The sequence below is a fragment of the Protopterus annectens genome, chromosome 6.part0, assembly GCF_019279795.1.
Source record: "Protopterus annectens isolate FY-2018-M chromosome 6.part0, PAN1.0, whole genome shotgun sequence".
Lineage (NCBI taxonomy): Eukaryota > Metazoa > Chordata > Ceratodontiformes > Protopteridae > Protopterus > Protopterus annectens.
In genome coordinates, this window is record NC_056737.1 from 895,748,784 (window position 1) to 895,773,241 (window position 24,458).

The window sequence follows — 24,458 nt, forward strand, 5'->3', positions numbered from 1 at the left end:
TTACACGTGTGTGGGCTCTTTAAATGTGATACATTGGAAGTCACATGATAATGGGATGCGTTTTAAATATGGTGGAGTATTCATAGTGTATTTCATCTGATGAAGTCTGTTTATCACAGACGAAAGCACAAATTTTGGGTGTTTCAGTAAATAAAGTTGGACTAGTTGCCGCTTCTGGGTCCCGCTGCCTTTTATTGTGGATTTTACATTTTGTTGTTGGTGTTTGTGAATTTCAAACTACAAAGCAAATCTTTGGAGAAAGAGAATCATGCTAACTTACTGAAACAGATTGGTGGCTAATATAGAGAATAGGAGAAGCACTTAAAGACCCAATAGCCACAGTACCTGTTAAACAGACCTATACCATTGTGATCACAGAACAATCAGCTATAGAACCCAAAGCTACAGAGATATACTTGAGCCATATTGCAAATGTATGGAATGCCTCACATATACATCATATCAATGAAAATCACTAAAAAGAGACAGAATTAGAGCCAGCACAAAACATAAGGAACAGTCAAGCAGTGAAAACTGTCAGTGAAGTAAATAGCAACCCATTGAAGAGAGTTGCAGTACTACAAATAGCCATTATTTGTCACTGAACATCTCTCATCTTGTGGAAGAAAGAACCAGTAACAGAAATGAAACCAAACATAATGTTGTAAATGTTGTAAACTTGCTAACCACTGCCTTTACAAAAATAGTGAAACTAAGACAGGTGGTCATACAACAAGGACTGTGTATGGTATCAGATGGCTAAGATGCTATTCCTCTCCAGCTCAGACATGCTGCCTGACATTGTCCAAACTAGAACACTACTTGTAGGAAGACTAACATGGTTCTAGTGAGTTTGTGTGCCGACTAATGTGATATCTATAAGGCTGATGTTGCTCATCCCCACATGGCTGAGTGGAGGGATTATTTGGTATAGTATCATGTAGCAACAGATGTTGGGCTGGTCGATATTATGGTTAGAGCAAGCTGTGAGTAGGCTTCACACCTGCCTGAGAGGAGGAAGTCACTCTCTCTCACTTCCTACCTAAATGGATAGAGTAGGACCTGAACCGAAGACTTTTGCTGAGTTTGTTGAGAGAAGGATGTTTGCTTCTTGTGAAGAGGGACTAATATCTAGAGTGAAGATTCTGAGTGGCTTTGGTCGTGAACAGACTCTGTAAAATAACGAAGATAGTTCTGCGGAGAATAACCAATATATTGGAACTCAGACCTTTAGTTATACTGACGTCATTTCAACATTTGGGCCTGTAAATCTGAAGGTTGGAAGACTGGACTTAATATGATGTGAGTTATTTACCTGCATTGAACTGTGAGCTATTTACCTGAATGAAAATCAGCAGTGAATTATTGAACCAGTTTATAGTATGTGGAAAGTTTGCTGCTAAATGACAAACTTTAATGTTTGTTCATTGTAAATAAACTGCATTGGAACCACACATCAATTCTCCTGACAGACGATGCTTTTTGTATGTTTTCATTGAAAAATGCAGGCAATGAAACTTATTAGCAAGTGGGCACATTTTTTAAAGCTGTTCTGCACCTTTTGAGCAAATATTTTAGAGGGGTCTGTGCCCCCCTTCTACCTTGTGGTGATTTTATTCTGTACGCCCTCCTTCTTTATGTGATCTACACCAGGTTCACACAATGCAGAAAGAGGGGTGCTGTTATTTTGACAAATATCGGGGGAGGATTACATATGGGTCTAAATGATCTTATCAAAAAACGTAGTCACTGAAAATTAATGGTAAGTAAAACACCATTTAAAAGGCTAACCTCCACCTCCTGGACATTTCTGATGGGGTGCTGTGCCTACTTCTTCAAGTATAATTGTTCAAACCCTTCAGGTTGAGTAATCACCTAGCGTGGCTTCTAGTCATTCTGAAGTTGTGCTGAGTCCTATGTTAGGACCTGTCTTTCCTCATTGTCTATGTACAATGTAGTTCAAGGGGCGATCTGTTCTCCCCCTACAATCTGGAGGTCTACCATTTTTCCTACCATCAATTATGCCAAAGCCATCATGTCATTACAGCACAGACCATCTCAAGATGGTGAATCAGTCATGACTGCTGAGTTTTCTACTAATCCTAGTTATTTGATGGGTTCACCATTTAATGAATTAGAATGCCATCTAGTGAGCTCACACTTCATGACATCGGCATATCCAGTATTGACTGGACTTATGTTTGTGCCTTTAGATGCGGGTCCTTTTCTAGTAACAGGCAACATTGGGCCTCTACTGCTTTCAGAAAGTCCATGTTGCCCCTTATAATGCAAGTTTGTTTCCTGGCATCAAAATCCATTCCTTTGTTGGTTTCATTGTTGGCTCCTTTTTGACCTACATTGACTCCTTCTGCATTATCTCTGTCTCCAGTTAGTTGTGCATCAGGTCAAGTGCATCCACACCCATTTTCTTGATAGGTCAATGGCAATCTGGAAGTCACAGATGTGACATCACCTTAGGAGGTGATGCCTCTGATACCATCACTGATAACTCAGAGAGAGGAGGTCAGCTGGATTCTAGAGGTCTGTTTTCTTCTTCCTGTAGAGAGAACTCTCTGGATACACCAAGGATGAAGAAGAAGAAGAAGAAGAAAAGTCTCACTGCATTGAATACCTTACAGTAGATAATAACTGTTCTGTTTTTCCACCTTCACCTCTGGAGGACCCTTAGCTTAGTGAAATGTTACATATTTTGAAGAAGAGAGGGAAATAGCCTTTCCTGGAATTGCCAACTCTACAGAAGAAATTCCCACCAGTATGTCACTCAAATCAAATGTGTTCCTGAATGATGCAACTTTTGGTTGATGTTAATTGTTATACTTGATACAGTAAATGAAGTCTAGATTAGGAAACTGTGACCCATATTATCACTGAAATTTGAACAGGAGCTTGAGGTCCCTACTCAACCGGATAGTTGGGTGGAGTCTCCTAAGCCACATCTGATTGCTACTGCAGCCATCCTGAAAAGGAATTCCACCCCTCACACTCAGATCATTTATCCTCATGATAAGAAATTTAGGGTTCTGTTCTGGAAAGACTGAGGTAAGAGAGCCTTCAATTTCCTCATGTTGTTAATCAAAGCTCTGAATTATCTTGTGCAGATACAGATGCTTTATTTTCAGTGGGGCATTTGGATGAACTAAGGTATACCATATGCAGCTTTACTGATGATTCTATCAAAGAAAAACTCATTAGTCAAACTTCCACATCTTCCATGATCAGCAGTCACAAATTACAGAAGGAACTGACATGGCAGCTGGATATGGCATAGCCATGGACATTAAAGTGACATTTATTAATGTACTCTTAAGAAGACCTTCACAATTTGGTCATGAAGTTAAACAGCATCTCCGATGCATGAAGGAGAAAAGATAATGCCTTTCACCTGCAAGGGGACACCTTTCATTCTCATCAGCATTCTTTCTGTGGACTGGGAATTAACAAGAGAAAATAAGTAAGTCTCATGAAGGAGGCAGCAACAGGCTGCTGCAATGAATCAGTCCTATTCAGATACCAGTCAGAGTTCACAAGGATAATTTGACTCCTCCAAAGGAGGATCTCACCATTTTTAACTCCCAGTAGCTCATTCCCCTGGAAGCAATTAGTGGAAGGCTCTCCTTCAACATCTTCAACCTCTGTCGATGTGACAAGATATCCAGGGAAGGGTTGATAAAGAAGATAATCAAAAATGGATTTTTCAACAAATTCAAGTCCTGACCAAAATGCTCATATTTAACACTGCCAGACAAAGGTTCATAGGTTTGTAGGTGTATAGTAAGATAACCACCAACAAGGCCTTTATAAGCCTCGCTGGGCAGTCTAACAGAATTGTGTCCCTATGTATCATGGGCATTTATTAGGAGGGGGTATGTTAGGAAGTTTCTAGATGTGATGTGGGAGAAGAATGTTGGTTTGGACATTACCGTTTGGCTCTGTCTATCAGAGACACTGGAAGACAGACCCGGGGTTAATTTGGTCAAAGTTATTTATACGCTTCACATGGATAGGGAGCCTCTTTCAGAACATGAGGATGCTATGACAAACATATCTGTCTCACCAGCATGTCTTATTTATGTCATAAGCAAAATTTAAATTCTTCGGATTTAATTGTTCTGATACTGTTCATTTTGCAGATGTGGAAAAGGTCCATCAGATACGGATCCAAGGGTGCCTTGTTGTATGCAAAGTACAGACTGCCTCTCAGTAACCTGTAGGAGACAGATTATAGAGACAGAGCTTTAAGGTGATCCATATAGGACAATGTGTTTATACCCTGGATTCTCTTTATGAGAAATCTTTGTGGGAGTTCCATATGTTGTATGTGTCTGGTCAGGTACATGCTGAAGGGGCATTATACTCAAGGACGAGTTGGAAAAGGGACAAATAAATTGACACTGTGACTTCCTTGGGCCTGGATGCCATGATCTTACTTATGAGATGGGTGACACAGAATGATTTTCTTACTACCTTGGTCACATGCTGTTCAAAGGCCAGATTACTGTCTACATATGTTCTACAATCTTTGACTACTGGGTCAGCCCTTAAGGGTGTCTTATCGATGGAAATAATTGGCTTGGGTGGTGGTTTTCTCAAAAGGCACAATAATACAATTCATGACACTGAGTTTTAGTCCTTGACTTTGGCACCAATCATTTGTCTGTGTTAAACCTTCTTGTAAGATGCTTGTGTTGTAGGAAGAATCTATGATAGCTCCTAATTTGCAGTAATCTGTGAACTTAGTCAGCCAAAAGCCCTTGACATTAGCCTTTACCTCCACAAGTAAGTGCCCAAATTAGAGTGGTCTGAACAGACAGCCCTGAGATAGCCTGATGGTGACCAGTCAATTAGTGGAGGTGGTATTATAAATCCTGACTTTTTGGTCCTGTTTGTGAGCCCACTGACAATCCAGCAAGTTAGGAGGGGTTTATACCCAGTTTGTTGAATTTGTCAACAATACCCAAGTAGAGTACTGAATCAAACACATTAGTCAGATCCATGTAGGTGATACACACTGTTTTCCCCTCATCCATTGCCTTGGTGAGCCTCTAAAAGAATTCTACTAGGTTTAGTGGACATGACCTTCCCCTGACAAAGAAAAACTGAGTTGGGTCCAGTTGCTGAAGATTGTCTATGTCTTTGTTGATCCCTTCCATGATAATTTATTCCATGGGTTTGCAAATTAGGCTAGTCAGACTAATAGGTCTGTAGTTTCTATGTCAGTTGATGGTCCACCCTTGTCAAGTGGATTAACCATTGCAGTCCTCCATTCTCATGGTAGAAAACCTGTTTTGAAGCTATAATTGAAATGTAACTCAAGTGGTCCTTATTGACCGTGTTTCAAGCTATTTAGCAGGCATCTCAGGATATTGTCAGGGCTCATTGAAGCTGGGTTTTTGGCCTTAGTGAGTGCCACCAGGACCTACTGCATGTTAATCGTTGAGGGGCGGGCTAGTAGGCATTTCATGAGGGTAGGCAGGGGGAGTGGGGAGTGAAGTTTGAGATGAATATTTCAGCCAGCAAATTCACTATATGACTCTACTCAGTAAAGGTGGCACCACTGACCAGCAGTTCAGCATATGGGCATGTGCTGCCTTTGAAGCTTTGGACATAACTGTAAAAGGCCTTGTTGTTGTCTTTAGCCTGTGAGGCTATCTTGACTTTGTAATTGGCGTTGTTGGAATTTATTACTCCTGTGCTTTTCTTGTTTATTTTAATTAGAGAGCTCCTATCATTATGGGAGTTGCTTTTCCTTTTGTCATATGCCCTATTAAGGTTAGGATTTCACCAATATAGTTTGTTTTGAGACTTTACAACAGCCTCTATACAGCCATTTACATGGTTGTACAGGATCTTTGTGAACATTTCTGCATAGCTTGCTGTGAAGTCTGGGTTGGGAGTGGCACTGAATTTGGACAAACCATTGCTTAATAAAATGCATACCTCTCAACCTCTTAGTACAAGAAATTTGCATCAAGCCCAACAAAATGGGGAGACATGCCCAAAAATAGGGACATATTATAAATATTGCTCTTATAAACTTAGAAAGTTGCTAGAGTAACAGGGTTCGTTTTAACATACATTTACTGAAGGATCTGAAGTCTGAAACTCAAATGTATGCTATTATTTAGTGACTTCAATCCTCAGATCATCCAGGGATTTGCCAGAAAACAACAAATTTTAATGAGGAACAGACCAAAAACATCAGTCAAAAACCTGGACATTCTGTGAAAATCTGGATAGTTGAGAAGTATGATAGGATACAGTTTGCTTTGAAACGGTTCTTAACCTTTACAGGGTTTGTTGGGGTTACTCAGTTGATTTTTATTTCAAAGGACATAGGTTTGTGATCAGCCATCACCAGTGAGAATGTGACACTGGGATGGGGATGTGTGCAGTGTTCTGCCATACTGGTGAGTATCAGTACATTATGTTTGAACCTCTGGTGGGTGTGTTTCCTGTGGTCAAGAGTATTTGTGTTAATGAAGTGCAGGAATAATTTTACCTGTGAGTATGAGGCAGTATATTCTTCCCAGTCAATAGAGAGGTAGTTAAAGTCTCCCATGAACAGGGTATTTGGTTTAAAGGTGAGTGTCTTTAGTAGGTCTGGGTATAAGCTATAGCATTCTAGGGACATAGATGGTGACATATGGCTTGCAGGGATATAGTATGGGACTTTTTCTATGGGGATTTGCATGTGGATAAATTTCAGGGCCTTTTCCTATTTAACCAATGTAGAATTATGGTTGTTGCTAATATAGATTGATAATCCTTCATATTTTGTTCCTGTCTGCACACTCATGGTCTAAATGTGTGGAAGACACTAAAACCTTGAGCTGCCAGAGTACGTTCTGCAGATTTAAACCATGTCTTAGTAACAGCACAGATGTGTATATTCTCCAGAGTTAGGAGATCATATATCTTGTAGAGTTTCTTATTTAGGCTCCTAGCATAGAGCAGTTACACCTTGAGGTTTCTTGGGTTTTATTTGCTATGTCAGTAGGTTTGTCAATTTGGCACTGCCTAAAAATGGTCTAAGGGGTGAATTACGTTTTTCCGATATTCAGAATCCTAGTAGAGAGAGAGAAAGAGAGAGACAGAGAGAGAGAGAGAGAGAGAGAGGTACAGACCATCCTTTGCAAAGCAATGTGGTTTGCTAACCATGCCCTTCCATGCTGACCAATATTGAATCCCCAAGGAAAGACACCAGAAACTAAGCCAATTATTCAAGTCAATTATCTTCTGTTTGTACTGTGGCATCATCCTTGGTGAAGGTAGAATGCTGCTCAATGCAAGACACATGCCTACCCGAGACACATATTCAGAGAGATTAACAGTGTCTATCGTCTTATAATCCAAGGAAGTTCATCTCAGTTCATTAACACCCCCATGGGTTACAATAGAATCATAAGTAGAAAATAACAAAGTGCACAACCACCACGGCTGAGAAGAATCACTTTAATAAAACAAACTCAGAGTAAACAACAGCAACAAGACGTGAGCATACACAGTGCACCTACAGCTTAATAAAGATTGAATTCACCAAGCAGATATACCATAATATTAAGTAGGCAACATGTATTTTCTTTATTGTAGTATCATCTCCTTTTTGTTCATCTATATATTATTGAAATGTTACTTACAAAGTCTGTTTGTCATTATAGCATAGTGTTTATACAGTAAATTATCAACAGGATTGCACTTTTAATTTTAAGAACTCTGCTGCTGTTTTTTTTTTTTTTATGAATTTCAGTTTATCTTGTCTCCAACAGGTTTTATATCCGGGCATATCGTTTTCTTAGGGGAATGTTTTTTGCTGTAAAGGAAATTAATCAAACCCCCGAATTATTACCCAATGTCACACTGGGATTCCACATTTTTGATACTTGCTTCTCTGAAACACGAGCACTGCAGGCTGGTATGTGGCTATCATCAGGGCAGGATGACTCCATTCCAAACTATCGCTGTCTGTCTCGGTCAGTGATCCCTGCAATCATTGGAGATGGACCTCCAGCTTGTTCACTTCCTGTTGCTAGAGTACTTGGTCTCTATAAATTCCCACAGGTGCTTGTGAAAATGTATTATAGTAAAACTTATTTATAGATAAGCTGTGAAACATGGTGCTAAATAACTGTGGACACAGTAATTTGGGTGTAAATTATTTACTTGTCTGATAAAGATGGTTCTACATTTTTTATTATAAGATTACTCTTTTAAATGCCTATACAATTGTTCCAATGTGCCACATGAACTTAAATGAGTTCACTACAACCATTGTGTTTTTAGTGCAAAGACACATATACAAATTAACTTTGCCAGCCATGTGGACTTAGTGAGAGACCAGTGTTTGATGATGTAACCCTTGGCGGGCTCTCTTATCCTACAGGAAAGATTAGAACAAAGTCTGGACTAGATGACTCATAACAAAGGCTAGTGGTATAGCTATGTGAGAAACAACCATTAAAGGGAAAGCCATTGTGATATCACTTACTGCATGTAAGGGTTGGTGGGAAATGAGTGGTCCACTGATAGCAATGCATGTCACATGACAAAGGACAGTCAATGTGACTGGTCTCTTCTGTCACAGCAGGATGCTGTTGTGACTTTCTAGTTCAAGACCATTCCTTACTCTTTAATGCTTTGACAAGGAGTAGCTGAGAAGATTTTTTTCGCTAATCAACTGGACAACCTACCTGATGAGAAGACTAAAGTAATGCTGTCCTTTCTTGGCATATAATATTTTGCTTACTGCTATTAAAGTTAAACAGTGAATGCGGTTTTCTAAGTATTCTCCCTTTAACAAATGCTAATAAAGCATGTGTTAGCGCATATTAGTTCAGGGTATATAGATGGTGCAGAAGGGCTTGACCTCTGCCAAAGCAAACTTCTCCCAAGCTGCTTCACTGCATTACATTTGGTTGGAATAGTTCACAATGTTATGATCAAAGTAATCAAACCGTTTCTACCCCTGAAGTCAAGTATCAATTTCTTACTGGAGAACCACCAACTACAGCAAGGATTAGTCTGAATGTTACATTAGGGGGTTCCTACTGATATGGTAGATAAGTAATGGACAGAATTTGATGGATCTACAAGAGTATTATATGAAAAAAACAATAAAAACACTCTGAATTTTTTAATGAAAATATGTGTATTGAGAGTAATACTGTAGCACTGACTAGCAACAAAACATAAGGTCGGTACAAACTTTAACAATCAAAGGAGGAAACTGATTTTTTTTCTAAGAATGTATCAATAATGGTATTACAAGGAACTTCAAATGCTTATTTTAATAAAATTGCATAATCATCCCATCAGGGTAAATTGCTGCACATCACTAAAACAGGATCTAAAGTTGCAGGATGCAACCAAGAATAAAACAGGCCTGAATAGGGAGAACATGAAAGTGGTAGAATATCAGACAAAAGAATATTAGGTCTTGGTTGTTAACAAAATGAAATAAAACAGTAGACATCAAACTGCACATGGATGGAGAGAGTAAAGTAACTTTCTATTCATATTATATTTTATTGGAAAGCAATATGGATCATAATGTGAAAAAAGTAGAGCTTAAAAAAGTAGATACTACAAATGAAACATAACCCTACATTTTAAAAGAATAAAAACCATCTCTGAATGGAATACTAACACTGTCAGACATGACCACACTAGAGTCCTCCCTATCAGCCTATGTATCTCATTGGCAAAGGCACCTCATACAATCATTGCCCCTATCACACACACACACACACACACACACACACACACACACACACACACACACACACACACACACACACACTCAACAATCAGTCCATCTACACTCGATCACACTGACAGAAACACTCAGCTTTATACTTGCATGCATAAACCGACACATATACACACACACACACGCACACATACACAAACACACGCACACACACACACACACACACACACACACACACACACATGCATGCACGCACACACACACACACACACACACACACACACACACACACACACACACACACACTCATCCAGCATCATTTGTGCCTCTAAAGACATGCACGCTTTCACACACATGCACACACTAACTCACCTCTTGCCTCCTATTTTTGTTGAACTTACCTGTAACATAAATATTTCCATAGAAGTGAATGGATAACCACTGTAATTTTACTGTGGTACCGTTTTCTTCCTAGAGTAAAATTTTACTTGGCCAAGTGAGTATCAGAATCGCTTGGCTGAACAAATTAGGAGTTGTGGACATTTCAAAGGCAGGGGTAGGGCAAAAGGCTAAACAGCATTAGCCGCACCATATCACTGCAGCATTAGCATGACACTTTGTTGACAGGACCTCTGTCTGTGCCGAGGCCCCTTCAAGCAGAAAACCCCAGCAGTAATTATTGATTTCTAAAGGCATAGTGAGATGTGGAATCCTTCTGAGCCTTAGGTTTATTCATTAAGTTAAGCCCTTCTGAATCACAAGGAATATGTTTTATATGATAGAGAAATATAATTAACATCAGTCATGGATGTTTCCAATCTAATTTCCTTCACTTCTGCATTAGATTAATTTTCTAATTACTTAGCTATACTTTCAAACTAAAAATATCTTACTAGGATAATGACTATTAGATTACATAAATAAGAGCTTGACAGAAGTGTGTTACTGGCATTTGACAAGTTGTCATTCTCCCTGTAGTCAAAAATAATATTCCATATGGGGATTTTTTAAAATCATCTAGGTAATTTGAAAATGAAGAGGATGCAAGCATTAAAATAAGTCCAATGAAGGATAGATTTTTAGCAACTGGGTATCCATTTTCTGACTTGCAGAAAGCTGTTCAATGGGTTTACTGCGACTTCATTGCGTTCTGTTTTAATCAAACAATGAATATCATCATAATCATGGTAGGTTGCTGTTAAAACCAGGATGCAAGCATTAAAATAAGTCCAATGAAGGATAGATTTTTAGCAACTGGGTATCCATTTTCTGACTTGCAGAAAGCTGTTCAGAGATTGAGAAATGGGTTTACTGCGACTCCAATTGCGTCTTGTTTAATCAAACAATGATAACATCCATAATCATGGTAGGTTGCTGTTAAAACCAGCAACAATTCCAAGGTCTCAAAACATAAAAATATTGTTTAGAAAACTTGCAGAACTAAAAGAAAGTGAAGAAAAAGCAGTACTCACCTTACTTCTTTTTTGACTCTAACCACCATTGCAAGATGTTGGTGACCTTCCAGTGAACACATTCTCTGCATCAGTCACCTGCCCAGAAACAAACAGTAGGTTTCCATATGATTTATTTACTTATTTAGGTATTTATGTCTGTTTTCTTACTTGTTTGTTTTCAAGGCTTGGGTACTGATTAACAATTTCCGATTTCAGACCAAGACTAAGTTGTTATAAGACAAGTAGTAAGGTTACATAATCTGGGCGCAATTACACATCAAGCCTACCATGCATTAGTCCTATATACAGTTAGATAGACTGGAGATGTTAAGTAGAGAAAATGTATTACAGTGGCAATGAAAAAAAGAACGTGAAGTAGAAGAAGAAAGGGAGGCTTTGGAAAAAGGAAAGGAGGTGAGAGGAGAAGGAGAGTGGGAAAGAAGAAATGGTAGGGGGAGTAACCCTACGTCATAATAGCAGAGCCACTTGGAGAGATACAGTGTTAACATATACATACAATGTCTAAAGCAGATCAGAGTTACAGAGGGCATCAATGGACATCACTGAGTCCAGTGTTAAAGTATTTGAATTTGCTCTGTTTTTTTTTTCAGATGTTCTTTAAATTGTGGAATATCCTTTAAGTTGAATAGAAACGCATGTTAAAGATTAGGGTCTAGAAGTGAAAAGCTGTTGTTGGTGCGCTACAGTTTTGTTCTTGGTGTTTCAAGTGATAGATCTGAAAGTAATTGGGTCCTGCAGTTAGAACTTGGTGCAAAAACTAAGAGTGTAGCTGAAAGAGGTGAAGCAGTGCCTTAGTAAAAGAGTTTAAACATCAGGTATCCAGCTAAGAAATTATTTATCTTTTTCCTTTATAGCCAGTTAACCTTTTGAATTGAGAGGCAGTAATGTTTACTTTTGGGGGAGTTTGTCATGAATCAAAAGATTTTGCTGGACAGAAATTGTAAGGTTAATGTGTTTTTCTTATATGCAGCGCATTTGATGGTAGTCCATATTCATTTGCCTATGGTGACTTTAACCTTATGTCTTTCTTAAGATGCTGGCAGACCAGAAATAACTTTTGTCACTATAATCTATATTCTTAAGAGATATTAACCAGAAATTGAATCCACTAACTTTGTACTTAAAATCTTTGATCAGTTTGGCCACATTGAGCACTTAGCAATATTTTGATAGCGGTTTTCTTTTTTTAAGTTTCCTGAAATATCCAAAAACTACATTATTCTCAAGTCTCTGTGTTCTGCTTCTAAAATGAGTAATTAATTGATCTTTTTTGTCTGTTTGCTTGTTTGTTTGTTTTGTTAGTTGAATAGAACAGACAAAGCCTCTACAGTGTCTTTGAGATTCTGAGATTCATATTTTTCTGGGAGGCCACCAAATGAAATACTGGGTGGTATTCATAGTTCAAACTAGCCACCTAGTGGTGTGCACATTGACTCTAGATGATTGTCACTGTAACAACCACATGTGCAAAAATGGTAATAAAAAGTGGTAAGCATACCCTCTGCAGTACTGCATCAGTAGAATGTATTTATTAATTAATTTATTTTTATTTAAATATTTCTTCTCATGTATTTGAGTGTGTGTGTGTGTGTGTGTGTGTGTGTGTGTGTGTGTGTGTGTGTGTGTGTGTGTGTGTGTGTGTGTGTGTGTGTGTGTGTGTGTGTGTGTGTGTGTGTGTGTGTGTGTGTGTGTGTGTGTGTGTGTGTGTGTGTGTGTGTGTGTGTGGGTGTGTGTGTGTGTGCTTGAGTGTGTGTGTGTGTGTGTGTGTGTGTGTGTGTGTGTGTGTGTGTGTGTGTGTGTGTGTGTGTGTGTGTGTGTGTGTGTGTGTGTGTGCGTGTGTGTGCGTGTGTGTGTGTGTGTGTGTGTGTGTGTGTGTGTGTGTGAAGATTATTAAATACTGAGTGATGTGAAATGAGGTGTGCATGATTATGCTTCTTGATTATGCAAACTCAACTGTGTGATCCTGTGTTTTTTCTAATCATAGGAACATTAGAAAATTGCTAGTGTTGTTTTCATGCTTATAAGTACAGCTGAGATCTGCTGATGTCTCTGCTGTGGTATGCTCACAGCTGCCACAGGCCTGGTTACATGGATTTGTTGACTTAAATGCCCAAATTACTACTGTGATTCGTAGAGATATGCATAACAAAGCCTTAATTGTATACTACAAGTGTAAATGATCCTGAATTTATTTGAATAAGTTTAGGACTACCATATTAATTTGCAATAACTTTAGTAAGTGGAAAATGCTTTAGAAATAAGTTAGAAATAAATATTTAAAATGCTAAAAAATATTACCAAGCAGTTCATACTGGCATTAGATAACAGGGTTTACTAGAATAAGTATGTCTTCTGTTGATCTGATGGTCAGATGCAGATGACTCATGTCAGTACTGATGAAATGAGTGTCACTTATGAATGTGTATTCTTGGCAACAGCACTAGAAATGCATATAAAAATAGTCAAAATGGCAATGTGAAAGACATTTAGAATTTCATTCTGGTGACATTTAATTATTATGCTATACAGAGTAAACAAACCTAGTTAAAGTGATTGCAGTCTGATATACTGCATTTTGAAGACAATATTGTTGTGTCAAGATACATGCATGTTTTACTGAGGGATATCTGAGTGTCACTCGATGAAAAATGTCAGTATGAAAACAGGAAAGCATTATGGTAAGGATACAAATCTGTTAGCAAAGTCCTTGTAATACAAGTATGAATGTGTTACTAATGCTACTCATATTGCTGCAGCACATGATAAAATAACACTACAGGTTGTACAGGGAGAAAACCCATGCACCTATACACTAGCATCTCCAAATCCAAAGGAACATCTTAAGGATGATGGCACAGATTCATCTACAATGACTCCTTTATAAAGGAGTGCCAAGCACAGGAAAATATCACAACTGCCCTGGGAAACAAGAAAAACATTTTAAACTGTAAATATGCTCAGACATTGTTAAAGGTCATTGTTCTGCCACAGACAGTCATCATGAAATTGTCAGAATAATTACATGGAAATGGCAGAGAGTAGAGATAAAGCCATGATCACATTGATCCATAGTATGGTGGCACACCAAGCATCCATGTCTGCCTCCATTCACACAATGAGGACTTTCCAGTCTCAAATAGGAGCCTGTTTTGCAAGGGACAGAGGACAAATCACTGTCTAGACACATGGAGGCATATCATATCACACCACACTGTTGCTTCTCAAAAATGTAGTGGAAATAGTGTGTGGGGGGGGGGTAAACACAATAGAATACATGCAGACCACATCAGCATTCATCTTCACATAGTAGTATCTCTCATTTGAGGTCCTGGTCCTGCAGCACTGTGAGATAAGTGTATGTAGTAACACCTGCATTAAAGCAAAGTCATGCCACTGCAGCATGTCACCATCCAGCTCAAGTGACAGCTCATCCTTGAGATCACATGCACCGTCACACACTCTATGTTTAGGAGATGTGTCTGACACATTTGGTCTTGACCTACTGTGATTGAAACAAGATATTTCAGGCACTTACAATATGACTTCAGTGTTTAATCTAAAAGGCAATTAGTTATTATATTAAGAAAAAAAAAGATAGAATATGTGAACCAATGGTGCAAACACTGGCTCTAGATGACTATCACTACTGAGGTGATACCCTAAAACTCATGTGCAAGAATGGGAAAACGTATTGTGGTTGGATGGATAGATATGAGTATAGAATGCAGTCCAGTATTAAGACAGTTTTCTTGAGTATACATTTCATTTAATTTCATTTCATTTCAGTAATGGTATTTCTTACTGTTGAAGGAAATATCTGGCAAGAAAGCTGTATATCATAACATTCAGACATTCAGACTATTAATATACACCATTAATGGCCTATCCATTACCAGTGTGATAGCTGTCAATTACCAAGAACATGAAATACATACTACACATTAATAAGAGAAACATTCCTTAAACAATAAAAAAGATGTCATGATTATCCTGCCATGTAAACTAGCACTATTGCCACTTCGCCCTCAGCACTGTAGAAATTATGATTTATGTTTCTGAAGTTACAACTTATTGTGTATGACAAAATAAAATAATGTGATGTACATTGCTTAATAGAGAACAGCAAGTCAGCTAAAATATGTCATATTTAAAACTGAGTAAAAACTGCAAAGAAATATGATAAATACTTCATTCAGTAATAATGTAGCTAACTCATGTTAAATACTGAAGTAACATTTTTATCAAATATACCATTTCAGTAGATTCAATAATGCATACCTAAGTACACCACCTAAGCAGAATTAATTGTGCATAACAATTCCAAATGTAATTAGTCATTATATGATATCTTTTGATATCACTGTACTGGTGTCAGTGAGCTCTCAGGCATGACATTTATAAACAATAATATGAGCACCTGATTAGAAATAAAAAAAAAATTAAAGATAAGAGGGAATCTCTGATGAGCAATGGTACTATACCATGCAACACACAGCATATCCCACTGCATGCATCAATTATATTCTATGTATTTTTTACAAGAAATGAAACACTGGCCTGAATGCCATAGTCCATAGTTCTAGACTAGATACAACCTCTTTACCTGCACAGCTGTTTGCCATGCATGAACCTTCTGCATGGGGTCCCTTACTACTGCTGCCAGCTGGTGGAATTATGAGCTTCAGTAATAGCATGGGTCACTTCACCATCAAACTGGCACATGATCATGTTGTGCAGAATGTAATATGCAGTAAATATTCTGCATGCAATAGCTGGGTCATATTGAAGGGCGCTCCCAACTCATCAAGACTCTAAACCTGCTTTTCAACATGTTAAACACTCTATTTTGATAACAATGTGGGTTTGTGACAAGGGATATTGAAGTTATCCGGATTTCTCACTGGAGTCATGCGCCATGGCTCTGATGGATATCTGGTATCACCTGATGGGAAAAAAAGGGGGTGACATAACAAAAAAAAAAGAAATTTAATATTAATCAAAACTTTTACCATAAATAGCAACTTGAATGATAAAATAAAAAATATATATTTACTGAACACCCTGCCATGCAGGAAGAGGTGGCAGAGTGAACTAATGTGCCAGATATGGGAATCATGTGCACTGCCAGGATGCTGGGAGGAGATGTTGGTGATGCAAACCCCATACATCATACACTAATTGGCAATTACTGGAATTATAGCCCTTCCTATTGCAGTGATTCTCACCCTGTATATTAGATGGGGCTTTGATTGCAACATAAATGCAATCTGTTACACCATACACCTCAGGAAAAAGTGCCGCACCATAATAGGAACACATAGTCCAGATCTGGACCTGAGGTGACACCAGGATATAGATGTACTCATCCGGTTCTATCTGACTACGTCGACAAGTCAGAACGCCGACAGCGAGAACACCGACGCCAGAAGATCGAAAACGGAGAAGACCGACGGATCAAAACCCCGACGCTGAGAACATCGACATGGGAAAAGGCTGTGGATGTATTAAGGTAAGTGTGCGACTGTGATAGTTTGTGGGTTGGGGCGGGTTAAGTGAGTTAGGGTTAGAGCGGGCTAGGTAAGTGTGCGACTGTGATAGTTTGTGGGTTAGCGGATAAGTGAGTTAGGGTTAGGCACGGGCTAGGTAAGTGTGTCGTGACTGATATAGTTGTGGGTTAGGGGTTAAGTGAGTTAGGGTTAAGTGGCGGACCTTAGGGTTAGGGTTTGGGTTAAGGTTGTAGGTAGTTGTGTATGTGAGGTTTAGTGTTGGTTTGTAAGGATTTTGGTGTGCTTGTGTTGTGTGTGTGCTTTTTGGACCGGGGATTTGTTTTGTTTGTTGCTTGTCGGGATTATGGTGTGTCGGGCATGTGAGGTTTCGTGTTTGTGAAATGTCGGTTATGTGGTGTCGGTGTTTTGACTTGTCGACGTTGTAAGATAGATCCACTCATCCACATGTGCCAAGAGTATATACAGGAACTGCTGGAGTATCCTCAAGGCAGAATACTGTGAAATATCCAATGTGTCCTTAGTCTGTCTCTGGAAGGTCCCTGTGGTAAGTACTGTAAGGCCTATATATACCTTTGTATCCACAGGGATAGAAAGTCCAGGCATCCCCCAAGTACACCTGTGGGGGTCATACATACTCACTGAGACTGTTACAATATCTCTGCCCTCTCTAAATCTGTAAAGGATCTGCAAATTATCATAACTATGATGAGTAATTGTCTGCCTATATTGCTGTCTTCTTGGCTGGTGAGCACTGCATGGTGTAGCTGGTTTTGGCTCAGGCAAGGCAAGCAGCTCAGAACAGGAAACAGGAAGGTTAGCAGCAAGGGACAGCATCATTGTGGATTGCAATGTAGATAGAAATGGAATGATTCCACCTTTTATAATGAATCTTCAGACAGAACAGACGTATCAAATTATGACTATGAATCACAAACGGGGGAAGAAGGACTTAGCATACACGGATTTACATTATTTCCCATTTACATCTCAATAGCTATTCATTTGCTTAAGTGTACCTGAGGACATAACCCATTAGTGTAAATGGCCTCTATGATTCTAGGATTTCATGAGGATATGTGCAGACTAACTTTGTAGGCTTGCATAATGACTAAGAATGCTACCCATTGCTTCTTCTGCATCCTGACTCAGGCTGGAATGTTTTTTCTTTAATGCTACAAATGTTCACTTGCTAAGAGTCTTGTATTTGTTTATACAGTCCAGTTTATCCTCCACTTTAGAAATTTTGGCTTCTGATAGGTCCAGTCTTTTAACAACATTGAGAATCATAACATTCACTGAAGTGGGTTCTATGGTTACTTTCCCCATGAAGTGCGGCAATTGTTTTCTGTTTCTGTTTCCCCATGAAATCCTAAGAGGCATAAATACTTCTTTGAGCTCTGTAACTGAGATATTTAGCTCAAACTTGGTTCTCGTAAGTGGTGTCATATTTTATTTCTTATTATATATCTTTCAGAATGAGGGCTGTTTCTAGGTGACAAGATAACAGGGAGGTTAGTCTTTAAAATTTGTTTCCTGTTTATTTGCATGCTTTCTCCAATTCGCCATGTTAATAGTTGTTTTCCTTCAAGTCAGATAGGCTAGACAGTTGACATGCCAAAAAAGGAAAAGCAAAAAATTAGTGCTGCGTAGGTAGAATAGAACTATGGCTTCCCAATGAATGATCAAGATGGAGCATTTAAAAAGCTTTTTAACTGAAATTCTCCATATAAACTCCAGCATTGTTTCTTAGCTTATGAGCTTATCAGAGATGCTTCTTGTACTTCCATAGCTATTTTAAAGCCCAATAGAGAGGTTTAAATGTATTTTTGTAAAACATTATAATGTGAGTAGACAGGATGTTGCTTTCACTCAGTGTTAAATTGACTTTCATAATATGGACAGTGATGGATAAAATGACAGACATTGTTGATCATATTGGATTGCCCTAAGAAGAGATCACAATGTAAAAGGTATATGTTTCATTTGGGGAAGGAGGTTTCTTTAACAATGGCTAGGTGAAAAACTAAGTAGGCAGATGTCAGTTGAACCATGATTTTATTGTAAAGAAAACTAAGTTAGTGCCTCAACGTTTGTGTTTGCTCTAGCCAGAGACCAAGTTATCTATAGTATCTGGTCATTCCATTGAGTTTTTTAGGAGTAATTTAAACTTGTCAGTCCACTGGGCAACACACTAGTCTGGTATAGATTCCATATAACAGAGAATTATCATCAGGTTGGAGATCATAGCCAGGTTGTTAAATAGTTTAGATATAGATGGTGTACATGGTTTGAAGAACACATTAACAAATGATTATTACCGGAGAGCTAATTATAATTCTTGTAATAAACAAGGAGTTTTAACTGGCACAGTGTATTGATGCTTTAAAAAACTGTAGAAGCCCAAACTGCAGTATAGCTTTAAGACTATCTCACACCTCATGCTGTTATAAAAATGCTTACCATAAGTAAAGTTCATATTTTACATATACTGAGTTTAAAAGCTGTCACACACTTTGCTTTCTTGTTTGCTTGGTGAAGTTTCTCATCAGCTTTCAAAGTTGTCTGTAGGTTACCTTTGCTGATCTCTGTTACAGCGTGAGCCTTGCTTTTTTTTTTTTTTTTTTGAGCATGGTAAGCACAGTGCAGGCATTGCTTTTATTTATAAAAGGCTGATATGAATATCTTTGTTTTCAGATTACAGCTGATTTTTTACTATTACTATTATGTTTTCATTTCCTTACTAAGTTAATTAGAGGCTTTTGTCACCTGAAGGCTACATTTATAAAATATTATCTCAACTGCTTACAAGGTGGCTTTGAAATTATGGTGGCAAAGGGTCAACAGTGCTGATACTTGCTAAGAACAAAAATAGGTATAGAACAGAACCTTGGTGGATAATTAGGTTAGGGTGCATAGGGAATTTGATTAGCATAAATTATAGTAACAGCTGCAAATACAGTTATTATAGCAAGCTAAAACAGCTGTGGTTCAAGCAGTATTTAACTAGTACACAGGCAATTTAAGGCAATAATTGGATTTGCTACTGAACAAACAAAATCATAAGATTTGATCTAAGGGACCTCTTTTCAAAACTAACCTGAAAAGAAATATTAAAAGAGACTCATATTTCCCAGATTATAACACAGTTATGAAGTAAATGACCAAGACAATTAATGCTGACAGTGTCAAAAAAAAAGCTGGATGACTACATGGGTATTAAAAAAGAAATGAAGTTTCAACTTAGAGATTTTGCACTCATGATGTTCCTTGTACCTTAATATAGTTAATTTAAGCTATGGAAATTGATTAAGATGCAAATCAAGTATCGTTTGGAGTTGTGTAAAGAATATTTTGAATTTGCTTATACTTGTCTGTATTTCATAGACCCCACCCATGAATATAAAAAGGTCATGTTGCCTGTTCATAAGAAATTCATGTTGTTTGTCATAAAGGAAGCCATATTTATCTGCATTTCAAAGATACTACGTATAAGTATGAGAAGGTCATGTATCTTGTTATTATGGAACCCCACAGTCATTTAAGTGTTTTAAAACTCTAGGTCAACATCTTTCTCAAAATTTGCTGTAAAGACATGCATTTTTTTTTTTACTTTGCAGTGTTAAACAGCCATACTGCATTACGACTAGGCAATAGCTGTCTGTTTTAAAGGTCAGAGATAGTCAGAGATACTGCCTGAAGTGATAGACTAACTGTATGATTTAGTGGGACTATATCTAACACAATGATAAAATGCACATGATGTGTTAAGGTATTATATTGCCAAGATGAATGAACAGCAGAATTCTCAGCTAGCACTTTTCCTTTTTACCACCCATGCCTTCTTCCAAGTCTCCCTCTAGACTAGCTGACCACCTTCATTCTATAACTCCTTCCTTCCTCTCTACAGCCCGCTCACACTCTGAACTACTATTCACTAAATTCCATTTTTCCTGAGTATTGTAAATACTGTATATATAATGTACATTAAAAGGCTGCTTACTCATATATTATGGCTTAAATATTAAAATCATGTTACCATGTACATGTTGTTAATTGCTTTGCTTATTATTAAATTGCCACAGGTTGCTTATTGTTGATGTGCTATATACTTATTGCTAAATTGCTGTGTTGACCAAATTCAGGAGTCCTGTATATGAATAAATAATAATAATAAAAAAAAAAAAAATATATATATATATATATATATATATATATATATATATATATATATGTGTGTGTGTGTGTGTGTGTGTGTGTGTGTATACAAATCCAAACCCCCCTTTAGTAGCAACTAGATGAAAAAAATTCTCCAAGGCTATTTGCAACCTCTTACAAGATGGCATAAATAGCTTTATTGCCCCTCCGCCCACAGATGGACTGGACACCTATGCTGGATTCTGCAACAATGTTTTATATGTACATCTGCACAATTGTATTGACTCTGCCATACTAGATAGGACCAAAATAAGATTTTTAAGAAAGAACAAACCTGCCTGGCAGACATCTGCCATTAACAGGCTCTAACATAAGAGAAATAAATTGCTGTCCAAGAATAGGAAGGAACAGACTCAAAACTGGAAATACTGCCTCCTCAAATTAAACAAATAAGACTCCTTATGAAGTCCTCCAAAGCTAACTATGAATCAAAATTAGCTTCCAAAACTAAGGACAACCATAAGGTGTTCTTTAGTTACATCCATGATGTCAAAGAAAGTCCCAGATTTGCCCTGGACTTGTAGTTAATGGGACTACATATACAGAACCTGTGGATATAGCAAACCTGCTGGCCAACAGGTTAAGTGAAAACTTCACCCCCCATCCCTGTCACTCATACCCCAAAGCATCCCCACCACCTGTCCACCACCTAGTATCTTTAAGGAGCAGATCTTAAATGCCTTCTCCAAGGCCAAAAACACAGCCTCTATAAGACCAGATAACATCCCTGGCTGTGTTCTACATGGGTTAAAACAAGAATTAGCAACACCACTGGGTACTCTTTTCAATCATAGCCTTAGCACTGGCTTTGTCCCAGAGAAATGGAAAACAGATACTGTCATCCCTTTGCACAAAGGGGGTTCATTCGCTGACCCTGGGAACTATAGACCCATTAGCTTAACCAGCCTTATCTATAAGGTCATACAGGGAATCATCATGGACCTTATCAACAAAGATATAAGAAATCTCCAGACACTTGATCCCACCCAGTTTGTCTTTGTCAAGGGGAGCTCATGCCTGTGAAACTTGGTGGACTTCTTTGAGACAATCACCAAAGCCCTGGACAAGTGTAAATCTGTGCATATGGCCTACCAAGACTTAGTCAAGGCCTTTGACACAATCTCCCACTCAGGCATCACTGATAAACTCACCCAGATGGGTATCAACCCATATATTGTCAGGTGGGTTGCAAACTGGCTCACTGGTAGAACTCATACAGTCAAAATAGGGGAGTCCACCTCCTCCAAAAAACCTGTAATCAGTGGTGTTTCACAGGGATAGGTTCTGGGACCCCTACTGTTCAGAATCTACTTCTCTAAAGTCCAGGTAAAAGCTAAAGGTCTGTGGCTGACAAAGTTTGCTGATAACTGCAAACTGGGAGCAGTCATTTAGGCCCCTAATGATCATCCTGCAAGAGGGACCTACACAGACTAATGGTAGGTGCCAAAGTCATGGTCTTAAACTAAATGAAAAAAATGCATTATCATCCCCTTCAGCAAGGGCAATGTTCCTGCAAACTACCACATCAATACCAATACCCTAACCACCCACTCAGTGGTGAGAGACCTGAGCACAGAGGTTGACAGCAACCTTACCTTTGATCACCATATCTCCACAGTGGTAAGAAGGTCATTTTATATTGCTCATCTCATAAGTAAGGGCATCGTCTCCAGAAAAAAAAGATGTTATAACCCCCTATACTCTTCCCTCATCAGACTAGTAATGGAGCACAATGCTACCTTTGTTATACACCTTTCCAAGCACCTGTAGCAATGGAGAGACCAGAAATGTTCTTACAAAGAAAATTCAGGGTCTCCAGCATCTGTCATATGTGGAAAGCCTAAATTAAAGTCATTTTAATCTGTGTCATACAAGCTACTCAGAGGTGACCTGTGCCTTGCATATAAGGTAATCTCTGACCCTACTTTAATGGAATACTGACATTCACAAGTCAAATGTCACGCGGGTCACTCACTCTAAAGACCTTAACCTGGTATGTGACATAAAACAGAACCTGCTGCAGGAACAGATTTGTCTCCCAGAAGTTGTCTCACCTTTGCAAAAAGCTTCCAGTTCATGTTAAACAAAGTCCATCATGGACCCTATTTAAGCACACTCTGGACAAATGGATGGATAATCAGAAGTTCACCCTGGGGATTCCACCTGTGTTCCTCTTGGACAGGGGCAGTAGGTGCTGATTTTAATATCTGCTTTAATCAGATACTCTTGGGAACAAGGATATAACTTTCTAGGCTTGTAAGGGCCCTAGGACCCTTAGCCTAGTAACCTTTTATGATCCTATGATGTTTCTATCTATATCTATCTGTCTATCAATCTATCTATACATGCATACATAACATACACAGTAGAATGCAAAACAGGTAGAATACCTTGATAAGAACATGAGAAGGCATGCAGCTCATAGGAATTCAGCTGGGATGAAGAGATGAAAAGAGAAAATAATTTATAAATATAATGAAAAGGTAGAAAGGGTAAAAGGGTACTGAAATGAGAAAGATAGGAGAAGTAAACCAAAAATAAGTCGATAGAAATAACTGTACTCAACTGTAAAAATTATACATTTTAATTAGATGAAAGAGGGAAGATGAAGAAGATTGTGACAAGTTAGTTTAGATGATTTTGCAATAAAATATTAGTAACAGGCATTTTCCATGAGATACTGCTCTAGAGTGGACCTAACTCAGGATAAGAATTAATGGTTTTGAATGCAGCAGGTAGAAATCTACATAGTTCATGGACAAGAATCAAGAAGCTGTGACCATCGTTGCAGAGTTTGAAGTGTTTGCTTGAATGAAAGCCTGCAACTTGAAAAGATGGGATCGTTTATTTTGTTTTTGGGAGAACTGAACATTTGCATTTTCAAATCAGTTACAGAAATGAAGCAATAGGTCCAATTGGTGGTAGTTTCTAAGCAAGACTTTTTTTTTTTCAAAAGCCCCATCAATTATGAGAAGGCCATACTCAGGCTTTGGTTACAATATACCTTTTCTGGCAGCTACTATCACCCTCCAGAGCTAGAAAGTGAGCCACTTTTCGACCTATAAGAATTGCTTGTTTATTCTGTCATTAGTATCATCTAAGTGAAAATGAAAAATAGTTTTTGAACTAGACAGATACCAAGGTATCTTAAGTTTTTTGTAGCTTCAAGAGGAAGATTTTTTTGGTAAAATGTGCAAGGTGGCTGACACAGATATAACCTTTTTAGGAGTATGAAATACAATTGATTTTGTTTTTTGTGTATTTAGAATTCCCTTTCCTATCAAGCCAGGTTGAGTGTTAGTGGAGGATATTGCCTAATTTTATTCTAGTTTTTTTCCCTAATGAGTATTGCAGGATATCTCAAACTTCTGGAAACTCTGGGGTAGTTGCTTAAGAAAAGTGAGAATAGAAGAAGCAAGAATGGCACCTTTTGGACATGTTGATTTAGGGGATCTTTGTCTGCCAGAGAAGGGAAGAGCCTCTTTGGCACAGTAGTGTTTTAGATATTCTATGCACCAGATAGCAGCTTTGGCA

The 24,458-nt window shown here is 38.2% G+C and overlaps 1 protein-coding gene across 1 annotated transcript in view; it reads left to right on the forward strand.

Moving 5' to 3' along the window:
• Window positions 1–3,371: 3,371 nt before the first annotated feature.
• LOC122803914 (vomeronasal type-2 receptor 26-like) overlaps window positions 3,372–24,458 on the forward strand; it is a 228,963-nt gene continuing 207,876 nt past the window's right edge. Inside the window, exons 1-2 of the mRNA XM_044073594.1 lie at window positions 3,372–3,472; window positions 7,788–8,079. Coding sequence (XP_043929529.1) covers window positions 3,372–3,472; window positions 7,788–8,079 — 393 coding nt within the window. The remainder of the gene's footprint in view (window positions 3,473–7,787; window positions 8,080–24,458) is intronic.